At 37.0% G+C, this 27,850-nt stretch overlaps 2 protein-coding genes across 3 annotated transcripts in view; one reads left to right on the forward strand and one right to left on the reverse strand.

The window, feature by feature from the left end:
* The first annotated feature begins 15,606 nt into the window (after positions 1-15,606).
* CDC20B (cell division cycle 20B) overlaps positions 15,607-27,850 on the forward strand; it is a 49,134-nt gene continuing 36,890 nt past the window's right edge. Inside the window, exons 1-2 of the mRNA XM_036900356.2 lie at positions 15,607-15,814; positions 16,079-16,141. Coding sequence (XP_036756251.2) covers positions 15,752-15,814; positions 16,079-16,141 — 126 coding nt within the window. The 5' untranslated portion in view covers positions 15,607-15,751. The remainder of the gene's footprint in view (positions 15,815-16,078; positions 16,142-27,850) is intronic.
* Positions 22,180-26,594, reverse strand: GPX8 (glutathione peroxidase 8 (putative)). 2 transcript variants are annotated; one of them, XM_036900354.2, is made up of 3 exons: positions 26,357-26,592; positions 25,539-25,800; positions 22,180-22,453 (listed from the first exon to the last, which is right to left on the reverse strand). In XM_036900354.2, the coding sequence occupies exons 1-3, from the start codon at positions 26,558-26,560 to the stop codon at positions 22,290-22,292; spliced, it is 630 nt and encodes a 209-aa protein (XP_036756249.2). In that variant the 5' UTR covers positions 26,561-26,592; the 3' UTR covers positions 22,180-22,289. The 2 variants fall into 2 exon arrangements, with proteins under 2 accessions (XP_036756249.2, XP_036756250.2); XM_036900355.2 differs by lacking the exon at positions 25,539-25,800 and having other exon boundaries at positions 26,357-26,594.

The following is a 27,850-nucleotide window of genomic DNA, read 5'->3' on the forward strand; positions in this document are numbered from 1 at the left end:
CTCCACACTAAGTGGCTTAACCATAATACATATATACCAGAAATGGAGAGCTCTGCTATGTGGAGGGAATGGAAAGAAGAGAATAAGTGGAGGAGAGCTTGGCATTACCTGTAAAGCTGAGGAAATGGAGCTATGTGTAAAACTTACTTTTATGGGAATTTAAAAATGAATAATGACAACAGCTATATTATGGAAAAAATCTTAATATCTTTGTGATATAAAACAATTTGAACATCTAAAGCCACATCTATAACAGGAGAATGGCTTTTGTATCTGAATTTAGTTTAGAAAATGATTTACTCAAAAAGTAGTTTAACTTCTGAACCAAATAGTTAAAGTACATGAAAACTAGCTGCATGATGGCACAAAAAGTATTTCACAGATTCATACAGGAAGGAAAAATTTTTATAGCCAGACTGTAAATCTATTAACTGAATGGCACTACTAGATCAAATAAGAATGATGAATTAAAACTGTGTCAAAATGTAAAAATATAAACTAGTTTTTGTTATATAAACAATAATGTCCTTATTTTATGGAATGTATTTGTTGCTGACACATTTTTATCAGACCAGCTTAAGGAATCTGCTACAGTGTATGATACTGATAGATGACTTTTAGTTAATCAGGTAAGTAGTGGCTTATTAAGTGGTCTTACAGCCTCAGCCCAGGTTTGTTTTCATTTAATTAATTTATGAAGATAGAGTTACTGTGAGATTTTAGCTGAACATAAGATCTTGCTCAGGATGGTATCCATGAATATTTGTTGGCTCTACTCACTTAGAGTGCTTCTCTTTAAAAATACCTGAAGAGATTCTTTTACTTTGAGCAGTTACAGAGAAAAGTGAAGAGACTCCACAGTCTATGATATAAATCATGCATAATTTACAAGCAAGTGTATGCCCATCTAAACAGATGACAAACGGCCTATAGTGGCAGTGTGTATTGACAACTAGTCATTTCTCAGTGGAGTAATGACAAAACCCTGGGCCAGACTGCATTTAACCTGTCCCTGAGCTATCCTTTTCTTTTAAAAATTTCCCTCTTGTATCATTCCTTGGCCCTTTCTGTATTCCCTGATTATCTGTACTGGTCCATATGACACTGATTGGTTCTGTGTATCTGAACTGATCTGCTAACTCAGAATTTGCAGTCTGTTTAGCTGCTCTAAAGTTCAGTCTTCCAAATGCAGACTTTCTTTCTCAACCAGGGAAGACTACATTAATTATATTCTGTGGTACTGTCTATTTCTGTTCTCATTTCCTATTATGCAAATTGATGTGATGTAGGAATTTAGGTGGTGTGATACTCCTTTAATTTAAACATACTCTACCTGGAAAAGCTTATTAATACTTGGGCATACTTACTATGAAATGATTCCTAGCATATTATCACTCGCTGCATGAGAAGAGGTTCTATGAATTGCCTTGGCTTTAGCAGAGAAAGAAAAAATTTTCCAGGATCAAATATTACCTGAAATATTGTTTATTTTTTAGGAATTCATGCACTTGGGTAAACTTCTTTGGGGAGTTTCTTTCCTCATCTGAAAGGATAAAAAGAGGCTGGCCCCTTACAAGCTTTATTCTTCTATGATTTAATGATTTATTTGGGAAAATCTTCTATGACAAGTTCATAAGAAAGCCTTATGAATTTAAAAGATGATAAGGTTTTTGGGAAGCAGAAAATAGTTCCTTTTTTCATTCAAATCAAACTAGTGATCACTGGTTAAGTAAGTAAAAAGACATTTAAAAACATTTGGTTACCTTGGTTTTATCTTAAGACTATTACTGTCAATGTAAATGTTGAGCATGTTTTGTTTTTGTGTGCTAAAACAACTGATGGTAACAAAGATCTAAGTAGAAAAAAACACTGAAAAGTTGAGTAATATTTTGGATTTAAAGCTACTTTTGTTTTAAAACAAGGACATTGTGCTGAATGAAATTTATATGATCAACAAATAAAGAAACATTATAATGTTCACTTGGATATTACCAATAAAGAAAAATTCTATGTAAAGTTTGATAGATTAAGGCTATTCCTATACATTCAAAATGAAACTAAGAATGTGACAATTGTTTTCTTGAATGTTTCCAGGAAGAACGATTTTTGACTTGCAAAATTTCAAAAATTGCTTCAGTGATCCACCTTACTCTTTATACAAAGAAAGCATCAAAGGTATTTTGTAACGGATTTTAATTAATCTATTCTAATTATAGCTGGGGAGTGACTGTTATAGGGTAAGAGATTTCTTTCCCAGCTGATCAAAATGTTCTATAATTGATTTGGTGATGGCTGCACAGTTCCATGAATACACTAAGAATCATTGGATTGTCACTTTAATAGGGTGAACTTTATGCAGTGTGGATTATAACTCAGTAAAACTTAAAACAAAAAACATAGTGCTTTTGAAGAAAGTAGCAAGAAAAACTCACCAACATTTAAGCAGAAATATTGAGTGGTGAAGAGCTGCTCTGGAGCAGAACATCTGGGTTTTAGTCCTACCTCAACCATTTACTACTTGTGGGATCTAGCACATTATTTAGCCTCTCCTTGCCTCAGTTTCCTCTCTGGAAAGTGAAGCTACTAGCAGGGCCTAATTCTCTCACAGGCAGCGTACATGGGTTTTTGCGTGACTGAACGTGTTATCTGAAGCCAAGCACAGAGCTCACCTTAGAGCTCAATAAATGTTAGCTATTATTTGTAAAGCGCTCTAACATTTCAAAAGTATCTTTACATGCATTTTCTCACTTGATAACACAAATACTGGGGAAATTTACACTCCTTCTGCCTCAGTAAAATTTTGAGCAGCTTGTTTTTGGCACTTGAAACTCTCCTGATGTCTGTCGCGCTCCCACTCCTTCCTCCCTCCAGGATACCCCAGCTGTATTCCTAGTTCAGTCTTGCTTTTACCTAATTTCTGCTAAGATGTTAATAAATAATACTTAGTAATGTGACCCGGCAAAGAAAATTTCCATGCTAAAGGAGAAATCTTAAAATCCGAAAAACGCTTGTAGGATCCAAAGGAATAGCTGCTCTCCAATCGTATCATGGTGTATAATTACGTATCACTGCAGAGGCAGCCTGACCTGCCTACCCCACAGCGGCGCCTGACTTTTACTAAGATTTAACATGCATATTTTGCCTATTCTAAAATTAGAGTAACATTCCTAAGAATGTAAGACTCCTCACATACCATTTAGACTTTTTTAAAGATCTGTTAGGCCTCTCACGCTAAAAAAACAAATTGAAAATTTGCTTTTATTCTGATAATTTAATTATAAATGAGGCATCTTTTTTGTTGTTGTTACAAAATCAATGACTGCAAGCAAAGAGAGTAACATAAAACACCCATATTCCTGCCACTTTGATGGGGACTTCCGTACATTTTTGTATGTACATATATACAAATATATACTTAAAAGGATAGGAATCATAGCCCGTTGTGCACTTGTGTTTTTCTCCCATCTAACAGCATTTATGATTCTTCTATTTTTATTTCTGAAGTATCTTAAAGACTTCATTTCATTATAACTATATGGAATAATTTATTTAACCAATATCCTGTGACTGAGTATTTAACAAATCCTCACAAGATCATGAACATTTATACAGTTATTTCAAAACTGAGCACAATGACAGGAAATTAATGGAAGCAAGGCACTTCTTCTGAAATTCAGCCTTTTGGGCCTTTATAATGGCTGTACAGTTTTAAGTTCTATAATCTAAGATAAACATTGAAACCTGAGGATTCAGACGAGGACAGTAAACAAAGTATTGAGAAATAAGAGTTAGAATTATTTAACCATAAGAAAAAGAAAGCTTATAGATGACTATACTTGTATTTATTTACATGAAAATAATATCCCATAGCACCTTGTATTTTCATGATGTCCTGCTCATAGTCTATCAATATTAGGATTATTACTATGTCTGAAAGCTCCCAGAGTGCTCTATTTACTCCATAGTGTGTGCTGTTTGAAGAGTAAATGCTCACTGAACCAGAGCTGAGCATGGTCATGACATCTCACAGGAAGTGAGAGCAGCCATAGTTTAGTTCACAGTCACTATGCTAGTTTTCATAAACTTCTAAAGGAACTGCCAGCCATATGACTCTGTAAATATTGCTAGTATGCTACTGTGTATTTCCTATTCCCATGAAGAAGAATTTAAGAGCTTTTCCTCACTCGCTTACTGTAGTAAATCAGGTCCTTGTGTGTAATATTACTGAAATGTAAACACAATTGTGTTGAAATTCTGACCTACTTGTTCATTTGAACTGTAAGAAATGTTGACTAAATGCTTCTGTATTTACACAGGTATGTTTGCTTACTGGATAAGCATAGTTGGAAGTGTTTCATTTAAGTGTGATGATCTGACAGTCTTGTGGTACAGCCGAGGGGCAAATTTTCCATAAAAATGATAAAATTCAAGTTTTCTGGGCATTTTCTTGACTGAATATCTAGGACATAAAGCTGTGGAATCTCTATAGAAAAATTAAGAATGGTAGCACCTGTGGAACACAATCCATGTATTCAGATTATGCTGTCTCAAACTTTGAGGATTGTTGTAAAATCTTCTAACTTCTTGAGTTGTAAGGTAACTGCAAACTTTTAGGTTGTTTGAATTACAGCTTCTCACTTTTGATGACAAAATAATTTAGACAGCTTGTGGCTTGCTAAACTAGATCTGATTCTAATGAGGGTTGATTGGTGTTTGTTTGGTAACAGGAAACAAAAAATCTCCTTGATTAGATATTTATTTTTGGTAATAGGTAACAAAATAAAGACTCTTATTTAGTCAAGTCTCTGGTTATAAAGAGAACATAGAATCTTTTCTCCTTATATGTTATTGGTTCCCCAAAAGCAGAGAAAAAAAAGTTTATAAACTCTTAATTTCCTTGGTAAAATCAGTAAATTGGAGTTGTGGGAGTTAAATATTCCTTTAAAATAGCTCCTTTCTTAATACCACTGCTGAAGTTTGTATAAAGTACTATGATGCATTTAAAGTGCTTATAAGGACAGCGGCTGAACATAGCTTTCATTCGGTAAGTTTAAGCCCTTAGTTTTTTGTTTTTTTTTAAGGGAAAACAATATCTTAATACAAAAACCCACTCACAAAGTTAATGGGTACAGTTACAACAATAAATATGATCTCAAAAAGGAAGAAGAATTGAAAGGAAAATAGCAGTTAAGATTATGAAAGGTGATTGGTGCATATAGTGTGTGTGGTGTCACAGGGAAGACAGTGTAGATCAGAGAAGATAAATAGGGACTCTGGCATCTTACTACACTGATGGACGGTGACTACAGTAGGATATGAGAGGGGACTCAATAATAAGGGTGAATGTAATAACCACATTGTTTTTCTTGTGAAACCTTCATGACAGTGTATATTAATGATACCTTAATAAAAAAAACATTATGAAAGGAATCAGAATAACCTCTATGCATATTATGTTGTATGTTTTTGACCTAATAAGACAGTCTTGTATTTCCTGAATAAGTTCTATAGTGAACAGAGCTATTTTTCCTTGTTCACAGTGCCACCTTCAGGAAGAGACGTTTCCTTAATTTAGTGCAAATACGTTCTTACTGGATTGAGGTAGGTCAAGTACCCAAAGATCAGGCATAATAAAGACAATGTTTGTTTTAGTTTAATTATCATGAGAATGTCTACTTTCTTTCTGCCTGTGTTTTAAATTTTGATGTGGGGCATTTAAAAAATTAATTAGAAATAAATGCATACAGTTTCTAAGTTATTTTCTTTTGGAATATTATACTTAGATCATCATATATAAATTATGCAATTTTTAGGTTATCACCAAGATGTTTAAGTTTCCCCTGATAATTTTTCCCTCTGACCAGGCGCATAAGAAAAATTTTCATTACATTCAATACAAAATGGAATTAAGCAATTACTTATGTACTTAAAATAGTACCCAGTGGGTGAATAATTAGTTGAGAAAGCCAGAGTAGGTCACAAAATAACCTGATGGAGAGGAAGACGGGAGCTACTAAAACTACTAGAACTCTCCAGGGCTACGCTACACTATCCAGTAAGGTAGCTAGTAGCACAAGTAGCTATTGAGTACTTGAAATGCAGATAGTATGGACTGAGATATGCCATAACTGTTAAATACATACAACATTTTGAAGACTTAATACAAAAAAATCATATCTCATTAATATTTATTATATGGATTACATGGAGAGATGATGTTTTCTGTATAGGAGGTTAAATAAAATCTATTATTTAAACTAATCTCTCCTGTTTATTTTTACTTTGTATTAATGTGGCTACCAGAAAGTTTAAATTTACATATGTGCAATCACACAAGAAAAAGAAATAAAAGGCATCCAGACTGGTAAGGAAGAAGTGAAACTGTCACTATTTGCAGATAACATGATACTATATATAGTACATATAGAAAACCCTAAATACACCATCGAAAAACTATTAAAACTAGTAAATGGATTCAGCAAAGTTGTAGGATACAAAATCAATATTCAGAAAGCTGCTGCATTCCTAAATACTAACAATGAACAAACAGAAAGAGAAATCAAGAAAACAATTCCATTTACAATAGCATCAAAAAGAATACCTAGGAATAAACCTAACCAAGGAGGCAAAAGACCTGTACTCTGAAAACTCAAAGACTGATGAAAGAAATTGAAGAAGATACAAATGAATGAAACTCTATCCCATGCTCATTGATAGGAAGAATTAATATTGTCACAATCATATATTGTTCAAAGCAAGTTTACATATTCAATGCAATCCGTATCAAAACACCAATGGCACTTTTCATAGAACTAGAGCAAAGAATTCTAAAATTTATATGGAACCATAAAAGACTCCAAGTAGCCAAAGCAATCTTGAGAAAGAAGAATAAAGCTGGAGGTATTATGTTCCCTGACTTCAAGCTATACTACAAGCTATAGTAACCAAAACAGCATGGTACTGGACAAGAACAGACCCATAGATCAATGGAACAGAATAGAGAGCCCAGAAATAAACCCATACATATATAGTCAATTAATATGACAAAGGAGCCATGAATACACAAAGGGGAAAAGATAGTCTCTTCAATAATTGGTGTTGGGAAAACTGGACAGCTACATGCAAGAGAATGAAACTGGATGACATCTTACAACATACACAAAAGTAAACGCTAAATGGATTAAAGACATAAATGTAAGACCAGAAATGATACAACTCCTAGAAGAAAACATAGAAAAGAATCTCATGAACATCAGCATGAGAAATTTATGGATATGCTAAGGGATAAGGTAAGGGAAACAAAAACAAAAATAAATAAGTGGGACTACATCAAACTAAAAACCTCCTGCACAGCAAAGGAAACCCTCAACAAAACAAAAAGGCAAACTACCATATGGGAGAATATATTTGCAAATGATATATCTAACAAGGGGCTAATACCCAAAATATGAAGAACTTATACAACTCAACACCAAAAAACCGAATATCCAATTAAAAAATGGGCAGAGGACCTGAATATTTTTCCTAAAGAAGATATACAGATGGTCAACACATGGAAAGATGCTCCTTGTCACTGATCATCAGGGAAATGCAAATTAAAACCACACTGAAGTATTACTTCACACCAGTTAGAATGGCCACTATCCAAAAAACAAGAAATAACAAGTGTTGGCAAGGATGTGGAGAAAAGGGAACCATCCCACATTGTTGCTGGAAATTTAAATTGGTGCAGCCACTGTGGAAAACAATATGGAAGTTCCTCAAAAAGCTAAAACAAAATTACCATAAGACCCAGCAGTTCCACTTCTGGGAATTTACCCAAAGAAAACAAAACTGCTAATTCAAAAACATATATGCACACCCATGTTTATTGCAGCATTGTTACAATAGCCAAAACATTGAAGCAACCCAAGTGTCCATCGATAGATGAATGGATAAAGAAGATGTAGTACATATACACAATGGAGTATTGTGTATATGTACTACAGTCATAAAAAGGAAATCTTGCCATTTGTGACAATATAATTGTTACATCTGAAACCAACATAGTATTGTATTTCAACTTTATTGTAATAAAGAATAAAACATTTATATATGTGGTCTGCATTATATTCCTACTGGGCAGTGCTGCTCTAGTGCATACAAATTATAGGGGCAGCAGCACCCATGATGATGATAGATTTACTGAGCACATACCATGTGCCTGGTACTCTACTAAGTACTAGACTGCAAGGTCTGAATGACTCTTTATCTAGGCCCTTTCTCAGAACTGATTTGCAAAAACCAGTCTTGACAGATGGGGTAACCTCTCCATCTGGGACAAAGAGCAGACTTTCTTCTGCTAACTGTAAAAGCAGTAAATTCCCTAAGCTTAGTATTCTTCTCCTATAATGCAACTCACTGTGAGAGCAAGTATCTATCTGGATACTCCTCATGGCCCCTGTGGGATTTTGGGGGCAAGGTAAACTAATGTAAAAATGGTGTTCATGCCACTTGCTGTGCTGTGAATAATAGTCCTTTGTCTCTGACCCAGGAGTTTTGTTTCTGCCAGTATCCATGAAAATGCTGGATAGGCTAATTTATTAGATTGTAAATAGGATAAAATCAAATCCCAGACCCCAAAGTTTGCATGTAAATTATCTATAGCCCCTGGAAAACTTGGGAAAAAGAAGGCACAAGAGCAAGCAATCATAAAACAGGTAGGAAGGGACATCTTTTTCCATGGGTTTATTAAAACTGCCTCTCCAACTTGTCATTCACTGGCTTTCTGAAAAAAAGCTCTGGTTTTGGAGCTTAAGGTCCCAAATTGCCAATTGGTGGTACTCTGCTTCTTTTCATGTTAAGCTCTAGAAAACTAACTTCTTAGGTTGATGGTAACTGTTTCAGTGGGCATTAGTGTTGCTATGAATAGACATGATAAAGGATGACTGGCTATGATTTCAGGCAGTTTCCCCATTACTGAAGTAACCTTGGTAATTTGTGAACTGTACGATACAGAGGTGGATACAAAGGACCTGAGGATACTTTACTCAGGGCAAGTGCTTATAGAGACATATTTATTATCCAAATACTCTTTTCAATTAGCCATCTATGTACCATTACTTCTTCCCAAAAGAAAGAATTTATACTTTTAGGGGTTTTATATTATTTCTCTTGAGCCTCATCATAAATCTTTACAATAGATAATATCAAAAATATATATTTTTTGGCAGATGAGGAACCTGAGAGTTACAGGGGTAAAATACCATGTTTCAAGTTATACAATTAACAAGTGACACGCCTGGCAATACCCAGATCTACCTTACTCCAAGCACCTTTTCTTTCTACTACACCTTATAACTCACATTTTTCTTTTTTTTTTTTTTTAGCAAAGTCATTGAATAATTTATTCTATTTGTGGCTACAACTAGAAAATAAAATTTTAAAGACACAATTTACAATATCACCATTGCTATTATCAAATACCAAAGTGTAAATCTACTGAAAAACAAATATCTAAACATAAATCGAATGAAAACGATGTAAAACCTACATAAACATTCTTGAGAGAAAATAAAGAATACCTAAGTATTTTTATATACCATGTTCATGGAGTGGAAGACCCATTACTGTCAAGACGCTGATTCTTTCTACACTGGTGTACCAGAATCAGACCGCAATTCAGGCCTGCCAAGGGGTAGTTTCCTATCACTTGCCAGTTCAGCATGTTTGATCTTTCCAGACTGCAATTAAGTTCTTCCACTATTATCCTACTACCAACCTATAGAAAATGTTCATTAGATGTCCATCCATCTTCCCAGCAAAAGACCAGAGCGCTTTATAAAAGAACAAGTCTTTTTCTACATTCCCAATGACCTGTGAGAGAACTAATATATGCCAGTTCAAAGGACTGTTAATTCCCAACCCCATGACCCAACTCAACAAAACCTAGATTTTCACAAAGCTGAACAACTGATCTGTGAACAGCCCTGTCCATGTCAGAGAGAACAGTAAAGGGAATCAGAGGTAGAATAACTGAATTCCAGAGAGTGTCTAAGAGAATCCTAGGCCAGCATCTGAACAAGAGTGTAAGACTCACTTATTTTTAAACCACCCTTCAGCCAGTCCTTAAAAGCAAGCAACAAATACAACTCCTCCTGACATTCAATAGCCCCTTGTGGTTGATTTTTCTCTTCTCCATTTTGTATTTGCACTAATCTTTCTGGTTGCTGGCTTTGCAATGTCTTTTAGTCCAATAGTTGTTCACTTCAAGATTTTCTTTCAGACTTTCTCTTCCCTGACTCTGGTAGTTCCCATTGTCTTAGGTGAGAAAATTCTGTGATTTTAGATACTAGCAAAATGTAGCTGGGTTATCCAGGCCCTCTAAACATAAAGTCTTCACATTTTTCTTAAAATTGGGTATATCATATTCTAAGTATAGCCATATTAAGGTTTTCCTTTTGTGACTCTAATCCTAGTTTCATGATTTGGAAAAGGTCACAATCTCATTTACGAATCAGTTCAGCAAATGTTCATTGAACACCAACTATGTACAAAGCTTACTATGTGCAAAGCACTGAACCATTCTCGGGAGAACACAAAGATGAAAAGGACAAGATTCTGCATTCTCGGAGCTTTTACACATATATAAGATCTGGGATTAAGCAGACGAGAGGTACAAACAAAAAGCTATGGCAATGTAGGGAAGAGAAAAAGATTCCAACTAGGGAGATACACTCGAAAAATAATAAGGCACATAACCAGAGGTGACATGCTACTTTGTTAACTCTTCTTCTGAGAAGGCTTTTTAGAAAAGGACACTTAAATTCCAAGGGTAAGATTACCAGGAGAAGATAGGGAAAAAGAACTCAAAAGTGAAGTAACCTCAGCAAAGGCCTGAAAGCAGGAGAGTGCTGGGCATTACCTACATCATGGGGGGCACGAGATATTAGTGGTATTGTGGGAGAGGATCCAAGAAAGAAGCTAAATTGTAGCTGGCTTGTATGTGAGCTGGAGAATTTGGAACTTAATTCTGTGTGTAAGGAAGATTCTTCCAGGGATTTTGGGCAGGGGAGAAATATGATCAGCTCCAGATAATGCATACTGCTTATAATTAAAGCTTTATCACTGGTTCTCACAGTGGATTTATATATAGCCTTATCACTGGATTACATAGTGCATGGCGCTTGCTGTGTGCGAATAAACAAGTCAAATGAATGGATGGAGGGGAACAGAAGAGAGGTTGAATTATCAGGTTACTATAATTGTTTAGGAAGAGAGCAGATGTAATCAATCCTGTAGGGGTGAAAATGACTGTCTTTGGTAGCTGAGTTTGGGCATATGGTAGAGAAAAAGAGTTAAAGAAGGCTGACTTTGTGCTGCTGGGAAGATGGTGCTACTGGGAACAGGGTGCACACAGGAGGAAGAGATGGTTTAGGGAGAATGTGATAAAAGATTTCAATTCTGCTTTGGATCATGCTGTGTTTGAAGTGCTGGTAGGCTATCTAGTTAAAAAGATGTTCAAGTTCAGAGCAAATTATGTCCCCTCTTTTCTCTGAGGTAATACCATGTTTACATATCTGATTTCATCTGTTGTTTTATACAGATTTGTACTAATTTGTTTGATATTTTCCTTATATTCCTTAAAATTGTGGGGAAGTACCTTAATCAGTATCCTATGCAAGAGCTATCTATCCTAGAGGAAAGAAAGAGAAAACTGCACTAGAGAAAATAAGTGGTTGGAGGTGAAGCAATCTTCTGATTTTCATTCTTTAAGCTGGGCAACTTTACCCTCTGTCTTCATTAACTGGGGTGTGGAATGGAGAAGCACATTTTACGGGGACAGACCTTGTACTTAGAGATCAGGTAGTAAGGGGAAAATATGAATATACACATACTATTTATACTTGAAGAGATAGTAAGGCGTATAACCAGAGGTGACGTGCTACTTTATTAACTATTCTTTTGACTGAGGCTTTCACCTTGCCCGAACCCTGACAGGTTAAGGTTTTGGACAGCAACTCAAGGTCTTAATTTTACTCCTTCCCACGGACAATTTTGAGCTACACAGTCTGCGGAGCAGACACTCAGAGTTTATTAGTCCCGGACACAACGGCTGCCTTTCTTTCCTTTCCCGTTCACGGTTAACTTCCTCACTCCACCACTGTGCAGACGCCCTGAACCTGAGGGCAGTCTTCCCGCTGCCCCGAGTGGACTGGGGCTGTATTAGTCCCCGCCGGTGTGGCTTCCCCTGACGCTCACCTGGCGGGGCGCGTGCCTCTGGGACCGTTGGAGCAAACACCAACCGTCCCTTTTGTCCAGTAGGCGCGCGCGCGGGAGGGAGCGGGGCGCGCGCGGGGCCCTCCAGTCAGCGAGTCCGGCCCAGCGGGAGCAGCCGCGGCCCCAGGGCGCGAGAAACGACGGTTGGAGCAGGGGATGGGGAGCTCTCCGGTCGGCATTTCTGGAGAAGCAGTTGAATACAGTGAAGTAGAAAAAAAGTTGCAGAACGATTGGTATAATAATAATCATCCCATCTATGTAGGAAGATTCACAGCGCCCAACTGTGTACACACGTATGTACGTCAATATTTGCCTTGAAAAAGTCCGATGAAGCTCTGGGGGAAGCAGTATGAGAGTGCCGATGAAGGGAGCTTACTTTGTACAATGTATACTTCTGAGATATTTAACATTATTATATTGAATGGAAATGTAATCATGTAATTGAAAAACATCTGCATTTGGGAAGTTGGATAGCCTCAGACTCTCAGAGCACCAGCAATATAAGAATCAAGACAAGCTTTTTCACACTTGCCCTCCTCCCTTCCTAACTGATCCACCTCCTCTGCCCTTCATCTTTCCACTCAAAATCCTTCAAATTGGTCTTTGGCTTTTGCGGAGGAATCTTCCTCGCAGCCCTTCTCTTTACTAGCATCTACCTGCAAAACCCACTCTCAGGGAGGAAACATTTTGAAGATAGTAAATTACTCCCAAGTACCTGAACATTTGAATTAGACAATATTCCTGAACTATATTTGATACAAATTAAGATGTTTACAGGATATTTCTATTTTTTCCTACAAAAAAGTTGTACCATAGTGTTTTTATTAGTATGACCACATGTTAAATTAACATTTTTTCATTTTGAAATAATTTGACCTGGAAAAAAAGTTACAAAAATGGTACAAAGAATTCTATTATATCTTTCACCTAGTTTCCCCAATTACAGAACAATGATCATAACTAGGAAATTAGCATTACTATGACTCTATTAACTAATCTATAGATATTATTCAGTTTTCTACAATACTCAACTAATGTCTGTTTTTTTTTTCCTGGTCCAAGATTCAGTCCAAGATCTGACAATACATTTGCTTGTCATGTCTATTTAGTTTCTTCTGATCTGTTATAGTATCTCAGTCTTTCTCCATGACTGACACTTTTGAAAAGTACTGCTGGCCAGTTGTTTTGTGAATGTCTTTCAATTGGAGTTTGTTTAGTATTCTCTCATTAAATTCAGGTTATGCATTTTTGGCACAAAATATCACTGAACTGAGGTAGTGCCCTTCTCAGTGCATCGTATCAGGAGGCACACCATGTCAGTGTGTCAGTGGTGATGTTAATTGGCTAAGGGGTGGTTTGTCCAGTGAAAATTTGTGATTCTTTGTGTTTTCATCCACAGGATAAGCATCCTCTACATACATACACCAGTTTTAGTGTTCTTGATTCTTGACTGCAACCATGCTGCGGTGTTTGCCAAATGGTGATTTTCTTCTGTTTCCACCATTCTGATGTTAAATTTATATCTGAATATTTAAATGCACAATAACTCTTTAAAGGAAATATTTGACTAGTACTTTTTACTTTATATCAATGGAAAAATGGCATTTGGAGGCTATATGACATGCTGTGGAATTACTGGCTGAATGGAATTTAGGAATGTCTCATCTACAGATAACTGAATTTTTAGGCTAATTCACTAGTCTTAGTACTTGTAAAAACTTGGATTCTAAAACCCCAATTTGCATGGATTTACAAGTTATTTATTGAATTGGTTTTTATTACTCTTGTGTTTGTAACTATCCTCCTAAATGGGTACATATAAAATAGTACTTAAAACAGAACCAAGATAAAAAGTCTTTACTATTTTTTCCAATGGATTGCTAATTTTAGTAGACATTTGCTAAACCGATCTTTTAACAATACATCTGACTCTCATCCAATATTTCACTTCATTTAGCCTCAATGTTTGCTGAAAGGATTTACTGGAATTTTAAATGAGTACTCCTTTGAATGTACTGCAAGAAAAAGTAGAATTCTTGTGGTTAAAACTTAGAGATCTTTAAATCTGTGCATTCTTTGACTATCAAACATTTTGATAAATCTCATTTGAAGATTGAATTACCCTGTGAAGCTTTTCCCCTAACCTTTATCTTTGTAGATGGAAAATTAGTCTAAGATTGGGCCTTAGCCTTGGTGGCAATTTTTCTTGCTTTCAATATGAAGGAAAAGAGAAGTGTGAGTTTAAAGAAAAAAATCACGATCCTTTTAAGTACCTTCTATCTTACGAACATTTCCCCCCAAGCACACAAACTCACATGTGGCATTAGAGCAAAAGCATCAAAATGTCAAGGTGCCTGTGGGGTAGGGGGGCAGGGACGGGTGGCAGGAAGGAGGAGGTAATAGGGAGGAAAAAGCAGGCTGCCAGACTGTCAGAGGTTTTCCAGGCAGTTTCCTTTCCTACCATCTGGCACAGCTTGCCTCTCCTGGCAGCTCAGGGGCACAGCTTGCCTCTCCTGGCAGCTCATGGGGGGCAGCTAAGGCAGCCCATCTCCTCTAACTCCTTGTCATTTCCCTCCAAACTCTTCCCTTGACCCCCAGTATCATCCTTCCCCTTGTCACTTAGCCCCCAGTCTGCTCAGCTTTCTTGATGGCTCTTCACTCCTTTTCAGGCCTCCTTATTACTGGTTCTTTCACAAAAGTTTACTTCTCTCACCAACCTAATGTTTGGGAAGATAGTTCAGAAGCTCAAGTGAGAGACCGTGACCCCTTCCAAATGGCTGAAGCTGGAGAAAAATTTATTGAATAAATATGTGATTTCTCCCCCTTTTCATTAGCACAGAAATCTCGCCACGTTTTCCTGCCTGTTTGAAGATGAAGAGTTGATGAACATGTTGGGGGAACACGTCTCAAATCAGAGGCTTACACAAACGGTCGGTTTCACCAATGGAGAGGCCCGGTTACAACGGAACATTTCTGTTTCTGAAAATGGAAAGAGCGTGAACTCCCAGGAACCCGCTTCTTCGCCCGCCAACCCCCTCGTCTCCTGCTGCTGTGACAGCCCTCGGCGCCTGGCCCAGCTCAGGCCCGCCACGGCTCGCGGCAAAGCTTGGCGCTCCTGGGCCCGCCTCCGCGGACAAAGGGCAGGCGGCAGCGGGGCTGGGCCCCAGGCTGCTAGGCGGAGCGGGAGGCAGGGCGCGCGGGGGAATCCCTCCCGGGCTCTGACGTCCCCGGAGCGCTGGCCAATGAGAAGCCGGAGAGGGGGATTCCCGCTCCAGCTGCCTCCCCCGCGGCTTTTTAAACTGTACCCTGAGGACCGCTCTCTGGGAGCGGTGGGAGGAGTGGGGGAAATGGAGGTTAGGGGTAAAATATGATGGTCCCGGGGGACCAGACTCTAGAGGTTTGAGCAGTAGGCGTCGAGTGGTTTAGACTTGGGGGGAAAACCAGAGGCGGTCGTGGAGAGGCCGATCCCGAGGTAGGACTAAGTCCTCCCGAGATGGAGTGGAAACTGGAGCGCACCGCCAGGCGGAGGGTCCGGACGGAGGAAGAGGTGCTGTGGGTGAGTAACTCCCCTCTGTTTTCTTGCCTCAGCTCCCTGAAGGGGCTTCTTGTGGAAGCAACCGTTTGTAACACCTGTTTAAGACTAAGAGGTAGTACAAACCTCTAAACCCTGATCTTAATTTTGAGTTGTGTAATTTAATTATATTCTGGATTAATATTGCTTAAAAAGGACAAAAAAAAAGTGAAGCTGATGATCTAGAAACAGCCCAGTTATGAGTCTCCTAAATAGTTTATCTCTCCGTATGTTATCTGTGTTTTAAAGGAGAATGTCATGCGGATACTCGCCAAAGACATGAAGCAGAGGAGAAGTCAAGGTTCTCCTAAGGTGAGTGTCTAGTGCTTGTGCTAATTCTCTTAATTCTTATCTAGAACAAACGAATTATTGCTAAAGAAGATATTTGTTGAAAGTATGGGTTGGTCTGAAAATATGAAAATTAAAAAAATCAATTTGGTAATACACTACAGAGTCTAATTATACACACACACACACACACACATCCTGTCAGAAACGGAAGATCCCTGACGAATAATGGTAACTATTTGTATCTGAATGGTGCTTTATAGTTTTTACTTCAACAGCAAAGGATGAAGCTTGTATGTGCCAGATAGGCAGTGCATTGCTAGCTGGCTGTTAGAATTTCAGGTTAACAGTTGCTAATTGCACTCCCCTCTGTTGGAAGCGAAAGCTTGCCTCCCAAAGAAACTGAAATGGAGCCATCTTGTGGACAGCAAGGAGAAGTGGTATAATCCACCGCCCTTAGGTTAGCAGTTTAAAAGTTGATCCTATGTACTTCCTTGAAAGTCCGAACCCAAAGGCCAGTAGCTTCATTTGTAATTAGTGTAAAAATAAAACAAATCTAAATTATTTATATTTTTTGCCACATAAACACCCCACAAATGCTTTAAATCTCTATCACTATTCACCTTGCTTCTCTCTACAATAAATAGTTCATATTCCTTTAAACTTTACTCATAGATTCTAATTTCAAGCCCATTACCATTTTTATAGATTTTTCTAAATCTTCTCTTAATTTTTCTGTGTTTAAGGGGTGACACAATAAAACATGTAACTGTACTTTCAGTATGCAATGACTAATGATATTTGTAGTGAGAAGAAGACAAATGACATTTAAGTCATTTCCTAAATACTTCAATGTTGATTTCCCCCCCTCCAAAACATAGCTGAAGTTTTGTCTTATGCCCAGTTAATGTATTTCCATGACTCCTATATATTTACAATTGGCCTTTTGGCCAGTAAATGTAATTGGAAAATCTATAGTTAAGTACAACTTTTAATTCACTTGTACTGCAACACCATGATTTTGTATCCAAACTTTTAATTTGGAAAAGCTAAGTATAAGTATTCTGAAAGTTCTTATTGGTTAAAGAATTGAAGAAAATATTGGTTTTATTTCTTATAGTATTGGAAGAATACGTTTTGCCTATATTTTCTTCAGTGTGACTATTAACATTAAAGTTCTGCCACTGTGTTTCATATGACAAATATAGCCTCGATGACTGAAAAGCAGCAGTGACCTGAGTCAGGTAGGCAGTGTATTGTTAGCTGGCTGCTTTGGGTCAATTAAGCAGCCATAACTACCCTGCCACTTGCTTCTGGATAAATTCTTCTTGTTCCTGAAGTGCATTGGTTGCATGTGTGTGATGGGTTGGCAGTGTACTGTTAGCTGGTTGAATATGTGAATGGCATCAGCTAACATGCAACTGCTATCTTATTGCATATACAGTGAACACCAGAGTATAATTAAATCTGTAATGTGTATGTGTGTGCACATACATATACTTTTTGCTCTGAACGAGGGCACTATTTACCATAATTCTTGTTATTGCTACTGAGTTACTCAATTATAATACAACAGACAGCTTTATAATGATGAAGAAACTACTATAATTAATTATTTAAAGAGTTTCCAGGTGATATTTTTGGAATCTGGGGTAGACAGTATTAAAACATTGGGAGATGATGTATTTATTTTTCAATATAAAATTTAGAAGATAATGATAATTTAGAATGGAAAGCCTAAACCTAAACTGTTTCCCCAAATTTTCAATGAAATCTTTAGTACTCTTTCTGAATGATCAGTTTCTTGATATAACATTAGGGTAGGTCTCTATGAACATGTATGTGCCAACTGATTGGAGAACTGAGGTAACTGTTTAAATGAATCAGCCAGCTAAAACATTTTCACTTGAAATGTCAAGGAAACTGGGGATTCTTGAGGGGTCAAAGATGGGGCTGAATTGTTTGAAAGGTTTGCCTCAGTTCTTTTTAATTTTATGTAAAATCACAGACTCATGAAATATTTGGAAGACAACATGGGATTTAGCTTTTGAAGTGGGAGGAACTGACTGTGCAATATGATTTTAAATATTTTCTCATTTCCCTTGGAGGCCACCTAGGCCTGTGGAGCAGGGTTGGGTATGTGCGGGTTCCAGACATGCAGTGTACCCAGGTGGACATTTGCAGTAAGTTCAACGGAACTGACTCTGGTGGTCTGGTTTCACCTAAATGAGATGTGAGAAATATACCACACTTTATGCTGTGTTGGATTATGTTCTTCAATTTTTATTCTTATTTAAATTTAAACAAAGAAACATGGGTTAGATGACTGTAATTTGATTCTTAATGCATTTTACTATTTTTTTTGTTGTTGCCCTGTATCATTCCATTTTCAGCATCTTTGTATTAAAATATCCCTTCCTTGCAAATATTATTTTCATCTTTTTTTTAAAGATTAAATTTTAAAAAGTTATTTTCTATAGAAATTTACCGACATGCAAAAATAAAACGTACTGCATTTAGAAGATTTGGCCTTTGTGTTTTAATTTTTTTTAGAAAACTAAAGAGCAAGACATAAAATGCCAACATTTATACTCAATAAAGATAATACATACTTAAAGTGACTCTTCAGTTCCATATTGTTGAGATGATGAGAAAGGAGGGAATGAACTGAAAGAGTAAAGATAAGTTAAGGAGATAAATGGATAAGGAGGAGAATGAACAGTTAAGTTAAAAAAAAATTTTCCATAGGAGTGAGAGGGAAAGATTGGGATCCATACTTGGGATGTTGAAGGAAAAGAAGAGGGAAGGTGTTGGAAAAAGGGAAGAACGGAGGCTCTGCTGGTGGGGAAGTATTTTCTCCCAGGTGTTTTCTTTGGGGGCAGCCCCTGTGCTATTAGCTGGGGTTGGGGATGTACCGGCTTCCCCTCACTACCCTCTGGAAGGCTTCCTAATTCCTTGCTGCTCTTTATTTCCCTCTAAATGACAATGCTTTGTTCTGCAAGGTAGGGCTTTTAGCAGTTCAGCCCCGGAGAGAAAAGGGAAAGAGAAGATTGTGGAGGGAGTGTGGTGTGGTAGTTTCTAGGCAGAATGGTCATCAGAATTGTATTATTCCACTGGCATGATGAAATCAACCTGAGGGATAAACAGAGTGTCCCCATATTAGCTCTACCCAAACCTGTTATTTTGCTTTCAAGAAACACCAGGAATGAATGTGATATTTTGTACAGGGGACCACTCAACAATTTAGCCTGTGCAAGGCAGTCTTTAGAAATGGTAAACATGTTTAAAGAAATATAGAAAAATATAGTTTTTTTCTCCTCAGGTTTTGTCTACACTCCTTTGTTTTCCTTTTCCCTTGATCCTTCACCTCTTCCTTCTTTCCTTCCTTCCTTTCTCTCTCTTTTACTGTTGCCTTTCGCTCCTTGAGATTACCTGCAGACAGTCTAAATAGGTCATTAGATTTTAGTGATTAACAGTATATTGTTAGCAGCTTTTCATAACTAGTAACTTCATGTACTTCCATATTTTTATACAACTTGTCAAAATAGTATATTTATAATAAAAACAAAGGATATATATGATATTCTTTGCTCTAGGTTTTTCTCTTTAAAGATCCTGTGATACCCTGATCCAGTCTGATTTCTAAGAATTTGGGTGTGCTGGAGCCAGCTTGTGCTGGTTTGTGACTCAATTGTTAAATGTTCAGAAATTTTGTAAGCCAGTTATTAAACCATTGGCAGATTGGAACTGGCCATGTGAGAGAATTTATGCATGGAAATTGGCAAATGATGCAAATTTTCCTCCAGAGAGTTGGTTGTAAACATTTCCCAGCCATCCCTATATATGCATTATATATAGTTAATTACTAAGAATTACATATGTGTACATACACACATATTATGGATACACTGTAATTCTTAAGCATTAAAAAAAATGAAGTATGACTTTCAGGGTGTATTTCAGACAAATTCATATTTACCCGTCTCCAACATTGGTTACAGCTGTCATGAGATTATGAGAGGAGTTAGTATGAAGCACTTCAATCGACCTCCCAAATAAAACCAAAGCAAACTCCAAGTCAATGAATTAATTGACCACAATTGAATGCATTTGCTTTTGATCCTTTGTCCTGAGGACAGCTGCACACACTTTTATGCGAAGCCTATTTTTCTGTTATACTCCTCAGTCCAAGCACCGTGTTGCCATCTATGTCCCAGGCTTTTTGTTGCTGGGATAGGGAAAATTTGCTCAATTCAAAAAAGATGCAATTTTTTCTGAGCATGTTTTTCTGGTGGTGTTCAGGTAAGACATTGGAGTTATAAGTAGCAACATAGCGTAATTGTTACAAAACCCAGAGAGGAAACCTATGTGGCACACTTTCAAATCCCCACCTGCCATCCCTGCATACACAAAGGGCAGGGGGAGGGTCAAGCACTGACTATAGTGGAGACTGTAGGTTGAGCAGAGCAACCAGGGTTGGAGATATGTAAGTAAAAAAGCTACTCTATGGCTTTCGAGAGAACCAGTGACTTTGGGCAGGATGGACATCTGAATTACATTCCCTGGGACAGTCCCGGTCACCACTCTGTGGAGCTCCATTGCCGTCTGTCTGGCAGTGGGGGTCTATATAGCCTGTGTGGTGCTGGCATATATTCTTCTGCTTACATCTATAATATCAGTACCTAACACCCTGCAGCAGGTTATGAGTCATGTTTTCAGTGCAGGAATGGTGGCAAGAGTGCTCTAGGAAGCACTAGTTGGAGGGGTTACCCTGAAAAAGCTTAGAGGCTCAGAATTCAAATCCTCTTGAATTCTGATGGAAACTACATCTCCACCCCCACCAAATAATATTACTAAACACTTTTGGAGATGGGTAGTTGGACATGTACTTTGAAGCAGAAAGTCTTCCAGGAAATATTTTTGGTTTCTCTAAGAATGTGTCTTAACCACTTACACAGAACCATATACTGAGGTGGCATTACTGATTTCATCATAAAAAAGCATCTTCACTTGCATTAATCAGTCAGAATTTGGGATCCAACTCACAGCTATATAGATTGCGTCTTCCTTCTTAGCTAAATTTTACATGACTATACTTTCACATTTTTTGGGGCCCTAGTCTATTTAATTGATTTATGAAATGAATATTTCATGGGCAGTAATTAACCTTCATCAACTTGGCAGGTTCCTTTGTTAACCAATAATTATAAGGTTCACAAAACACGAAGATCATGACTTTTAGAGAAAATGTATGTTGTGACTATCAAAAGGTTCAGTGACTGCTCATGTTTAGGACACGAATAATTACAATCACTCCCTTTTTACATAAAGAGTTTTAACTGTTTGGAGTTGATTCTTATTTCAGCCATCAGAATGATGCAGCATTGACTTCTTTCCAGATGGCTAGTGTGAAAATATTAGCAACCAAAATTAACCTATAAGGAATCAAGCTAAGTGATCATATACTCATGGCCTTTTTCTTACACATGGGATTTTCACTTAGAAATAAAGACTGTGACTCAACTGTTAATATTCTATTTATGGAACTGAATTGCTTCTGGAAAAAGAGAAATACTGAAAGTGATGAAGGCTTTTTCCAATGTTATGATAGTTTCATTTGGCCAGATATAGTAAAAGATACTATGAACCTGTACTTAAAAACAAACACAATCCTGTACGTGAAACAAATATATATAAAGATTTGAATGTATGTATATTTTACATTTTTTAATGTTTGTTTTTTATTACATAAAAATAGTCATTTACATTTAGTCATTCCAGATATTTCAGTCATACACAGTATCTTGAATTCAAACACTGGTCTAGTGTGTTGGCATTTCCATCAAGTACAATCCTAGAAAATGTCAAGTTGAACAATAGGATATGGAAGCACACTGGTAACTGTGTATTCTGAATTATTTAGTGTGGTCAGATAATGAATGTATTTAGTATATTTCATTTTGATTCTTTGGCTGTTCTTTATATTTGTTTTGTGTAACATCTGTACCCTGGGGACATTCATTACCATTCACAAGCAAGATAATATAAAAACAACAAAAAAGTCATCCTTCAGTGCCACATTTAATTGTCAGGAGTGTTTAAAATGAGACCAAACCCTCATGGAGACATTTCTGTATTCTGACTGCTGCATTCAAATGACTTAACGGCATTTTCATAGATCCTCTTTCTTTTTTATGATCATTTGTCTAATCAGAGCTGCTATCTCAGGCCTGATAACTTCAACGGGTTCCTCTGGCCTCCAGGAGTTCACAACTTGACCCTCAGGGTTGACCAGATATTTCCAAAAATTCCACCTTGGTTCCTTTTTCGAAGAATCTAAAATATCAGAATATATTTTCATGAGCATAATTTTATTTTTTGTCAAGATTTTCATTTCTGTATTTGCATAAGTGACTTTAGAATCAAGTTCTAGGATTGTTATAATGCCAACAGCAAAATAAAACAAAGCAAAACATCCAGAGCAAAATTTAAGGTTTGACTAACCATATTTTTATACACTTGATAACTTATATACTTATAACTTTATATACTGATGAGTCGACTGATCTAGAACCATGAAACAAAGTGGTTTATTTTAGATTTGTTGATCTAAACAGACATTTTACCTTGTCACTAGCTTAAAACTTTCAGTTTCTTAACATTTTAAAGATAAAATCATGTTCGAATGGTCTTTGGTAATGGGAACATATGGTTTACTTTCCATGTGAAATATATATCTATGTTTTTAATATTACATGTTACATAACTGAAAATGGTTAAGGAATTCTGAATAATCACATTATTTTGAGAAATTGTGACATCCTTGTGATACATCTGAATTTATGTAAGAGATGTAGATGTTTTTATCATCCAGGATTTATGTGTGTCCTTATTGACATTAGAAAAAATATAAATGAGAATAACTTAAATGTATCAAATGCCTACTATGGCCTAATAATATATGTTTAGTGCCTTAAATGGGTCCTGTCATTTAATCTTTACAGCAACCATGTGAGGTGGGTATTACATTATCCCCATTGTGCAGATGAGAAAAATGGAGTCCTACATTCAAGGTTATGTGGCTAGTGAGTGACAGAGCCAGGACTGATATCCAGACCTTCCTGCCCCAGAGCTCATGCCCTTAAGTCTCTGGGCTCTATACCTCACAGTTACATGGCAGACAGTAGAAGGAAGATGACAAATTCATTTTTACACACAGAGGGATGCAGGTGTATGTGGGACACACAATCAGAGGAGGCAGCTGGGTATATATATGGCTTGGGAGCTTAGGAGAGGAAGCTCTCTCAGGGAAAGGAGACAGAAAAAAAGAAGAGCCCAAGTAGATTGTGGCAGAATCCTGAAGATCAGCAGAGTTAGTGTTGATAGAAAAGAGGACCCTGCAAAGGAGAAAGAAAGGGGCCAGGGTGGAAGTCACTGATACCAATACCTGTAAGGTTCAGGAGATTCATGGAGCAACAAGCCAGGTACGGTGATCTGAGAAGGTTGTAGCAGAGACAGGAAGGTGGAGATAAGTGTTAACTATTCTCTTAAAAACAGTGATGAAGTAGGTAGAAACAACACACTGCTGAGTGTTTAAAGGTGCAGAATACTTTGCTTTATGCAGGGAAAAGAACAAATGAGGGAGCATAGGTTAAAAATAATAAGAAAATAGCCAAATAATTACTTACATGTGCTTACTTTGCATCCTGTGCCAAGCATTTAAATTTGTTTTTCATTATTAGTATTGCTGATTAGATCAAACATCAATGACTCAGTGTGAGCATATTATTACACTAACTTTTCTTCAAATCATTTTGAAAAAATAGCCATTTTTTATCATGGAAGATGTATCTCTGAAGATAATGCCCACCAGTGCAGGGCTCTCTCCAGCTGATGTAACATCTTTGTGTGAATTAGAAAGATACTCTTCCAGGTGGGTAGTCCTTCAGCACGTCTTGACGCTCAGCAGGTTTCAGCCCCGACTTGCCTCCTCACCCAGATGTTGAGTGAACAACCTGCACACGTGCACAGATTGCTCCTGTTTGTGACCACATGATCAGTTACTGTCTATTTTGGTCAGTTTTAAAATAATCTTCAGTTGGCCATGATCTCATGGTCTTTGTCTCTGGAAGTTTAACTTCAGTGAGACCTTAAATCACTCTTATCTTTTTAATTACACAGTGTAACTGGAGGTTCAGAAGTTTTTTTAGTGATAAAAGGGAAGAATCTAGGAGCTATTGCACCCAAATATTTGGCTGCTATAATTGAGGTATAATTACAAGGCATATGCTCTGGCTTTCCTTCCCCAGTGTACCCTGGAAATAAAAGGAATGCACATCTCACTCTAGTTATTATTCAAGTATTGTGTTGACTTTCCATAGAAATTAAATATTTAAAAAAGTTTCTAATTTCACTCTTAAATGAAATATTAAAGATTACCATTAGCTGGGTTATTAGATTGGAAGTTTGATTGCCTGACTGAGGTTCATAGTTTAATCAAAACTCAAATTACCTACAGTGCAAATAGGATTGCGAAAACTATCTGCATAAATTACATGACAGGACACTAGCTGAAGGTCCTTTAGAATAATGTCTCGCACAGTGTAAGCAGTGTGTAAGTGCTTTACTTTTATGATTAACACACTTAACCCTCCAAACAATCTTAGGATGTGGACACTATTTATAGTCTCATTTTACAAATGAGGAAAAAAGCACAGAGAAGTTATGTTATATACCTGAAGCCACATAGCAAAAGCAACAGAGCAGGGATTTGAAGCCAGAGACTGAGGCCAGAGCCTATGCTCTTAGTCACTGTACCTCACTATCTTTATGCTAACTGGCTCTGAAAAGTCTGTAAATAAGTTTCTGTAATTAGCATAATTTTAGAGTACCCTAACACTACCCACCTTCAAACAAACTGTTATATTTTATTTTGAATTTTAACAAAAACCTTGTAAACTGAGGTCTTATTCATCCTTGAGGATAATATCTCAGATAAGTCAGGCAACATAAAATTAACCACAAAGATATGTTTAACTAACCATGTTCAGTAATATTCATGAGAGATATATAGCCTTAATAATTGGAAGGGATGTTTCTAGTGCTACTTAAATGAGAATTGAGATATTTTGTGAAAGTAGCCACAACCACATGTCAATTAAATTCTTCAGGGAAATGATCATAAGGAATAAAATACATAGGAGTAGATTTATTTTGCCATCTAAGAAGTTAAAACGTTGATTTTAGGGAAGCTTAACTTGTAGAAAGTTTCAAAAGATGAGGTTGTGGCTCTTCCATAGTTTTGTAAAACTCTCCCACCAAAACATTTCAAATGCAACAGGACAATATAGTCCTGGTATGGTTTTTTTAAAATGAAAAGCCATGAAAAACATTAAATTGGTGAGGCAAGATAGATATTTACCAACAAGAAATCTAAATGCAGGTTCTGCTTCAGATCCTAGAATCTTAATCTTGTGGAAGATGGGGAATGTTACTCCGTAGTTATTTCTTGCAAAAGACACTATTTCCTTGCTTGGGCGGGGTTCCGATTCTCCAAACTGATTGCATGGAAAAGCCAAGACGCTGAAGTGGAATGGTCCAAACTCTTTGTGCAGTTCCTGCAGTGCTAAGTAATTTCTGTCTGTGAGTTGGCAGTCACTAGCCACGTTTACAACTAGTGCAACCTCCCGGAAAAAGAAAAAATCCAACCAGAAAGTGAAGCAAATAAAAGATTACAAAAAAGTTCTGCAAGTAGTTAAAATCCTAAACCATTCTGAGGGAAAACAACCTTTGATAGATGGTTATTATTTTTTTTAGACAAACCCAATTTTACTGAAAATCATAACTCGGATGCGAATTAAGACCACTACCATTACAAAAGCATCAGGTTCTCATAATTTTAAATAAGGGGCAATAATATGGTCATTGATAGAGTGCTTTTTTTTAATGTTGTTAGATTATGGAATTAGCACTTTTATGATGTCTCCATATTCACATTACTAACTATAAGAAAGTATTAATTCAGCACATAAAACATTTTAAAGAAAACAAGATAATCAGAGTTTATTAATTAGTATATAAACTATGAGAACTCTAATGGCTACAGTTATAGACTAATAACATTACTTTGAAGACTAAATTATAACATGACCATTTAACAGGGAAAAATTGATTGCATCAAGTGAATAAATAGGGAACATGGACAAACAATAGAAATAAAAATCAGAGGATGCAACTTACTCTGCCTTTAAACTTTTCCAGAGAAACTGTTCTTCCGTGTGCATCCTTCACTTCAAAGGTATAAAAGCTGTTGATTTGAGGCCTTAGGAATTTTAATTGTAGAAGAAATAGCATCACAGTGCATAGAACCATAGACAGCAAAACTGCAAATACTTTCGCTTTGGGCCCTGAACATCTTAAAGGGTAAGCTAGGAGAGGCTCCATTTTGGATGATGCCAGAGGGAAGGCCCAGCAGGCTGGAATTCAAGGAGGAGCTGAAACTTGAAACCCGCTCAGTTTAACGGAAAACCAGAAAGGACAGACTAGCTCCTCTCTCACTGCTAAGGAATAGAAAGAGCCTTCTCAGATGGGAAATGGAGTGAAACTCCTGAATGAAGGAAAGGACGCTCAACAATTTCAATGAATTTATGATGTCAATTGCAGTTTTTGAAAGAAAAATCAGGATTTCCTTGGTAGCTTTTTAACATCTTCCCAACACAGAAAATATTTCACCAGGAGATGAAGTGCTCCCAGCAACTGGTTCCATGTAGAGGATTGGGTACCTAACACCAGTGATAGTTCAGGGTGTAGATTAAATGTGATTTATCAATATGATGTATGACCTGAAGGAATTTAATATTATATGTATGGATTAAACATGCTACATGAGTTCAAGGAATTTATAGTGGAAAGAGCAGTGAAATATCTGAAATGGCTACATTCTCTGACCTCATTGAGCTAAGGTGATGCCAGCTGAATATAATAAAAGTAAATAGATTAAAAGCAATGAAGGTGTTAAAAAACCCCTCTCTATCATTAAGCAAACTATAGTCCAGTGTTTTTCAAATTTTTGATCATGATTTACAGTGGGAAATACACTTTATAATAGAAGTCAGTATGTGCAGACACAGACACATATAAAGAGAAGTGGCATTAAACAATATTTCCCCTTTGAACTTCAATGCACCCCAGTCTATTGCATTTTTAAAAGATCCTGGTTCTGAACCCTGAAAGGATTTTGTGATTCACTAATGGGCTGCAAGCTGTACATGGAAAAATACTGAACTTCAGGAATTTAATAATTATTCAAGATAATCCTAACAAAAGGCAAAAACAAACACAAATCCCCAAACATAGCTCTACGTGGGTACGTCAGCTGGTTGCTTCATTTTTAAGCTTTATTTTTCCTGTGGCTGTGGCATCGTATAGGAGGCCTAACTTCACTGTTTGGAGACCTTAGGGGTAGAGACAGAGAGGAAATTGAGAGCTGCACATCCTGAAATCCATGTTTCTGTTGGTCACCATAGAATCTGCCCTGTTTAAGATACACAGCAAATTTTGAATTAAGGTGCTTTGTTATGCCTGGGCTTGACTGTTAGTGTCATGGTGTGTTTCCAGAAAGTGCAAGGGAAGTGCACGGAATGATCTGAGAAGCCTGTGGGAGTGCCCTTTTAATCACCCTTAGATCCTTGGTGCTGTAGAGGATGTGCTAAGGGGGCAGCCAGGTCTGCTTCT

Source organism: Manis pentadactyla, chromosome 2, assembly GCF_030020395.1.
Source record: "Manis pentadactyla isolate mManPen7 chromosome 2, mManPen7.hap1, whole genome shotgun sequence".
NCBI lineage: Eukaryota > Metazoa > Chordata > Mammalia > Pholidota > Manidae > Manis > Manis pentadactyla.

Bases quoted from the DNA above. Each gene is read 5' to 3' on its own strand.
- GPX8 (XM_036900354.2), bottom strand. From the start codon at position 26,560: ATGGAGCCTCTCCTAGCTTACCCTTTAAGATGTTCAGGGCCCAAAGCG. The intron at 25,801-26,356 runs GTAAGTTGCATC...TTTTTCCGGGAG, and splicing joins TGGAAAAGTTTAAAGGCAGA to GTTGCACTAGTTGTAAACGT. The intron at 22,454-25,538 runs GTAAATATCTAT...CTGATATTTTAG, and splicing joins TGCATTTAGATTTCTTGTTG to ATTCTTCGAAAAAGGAACCA.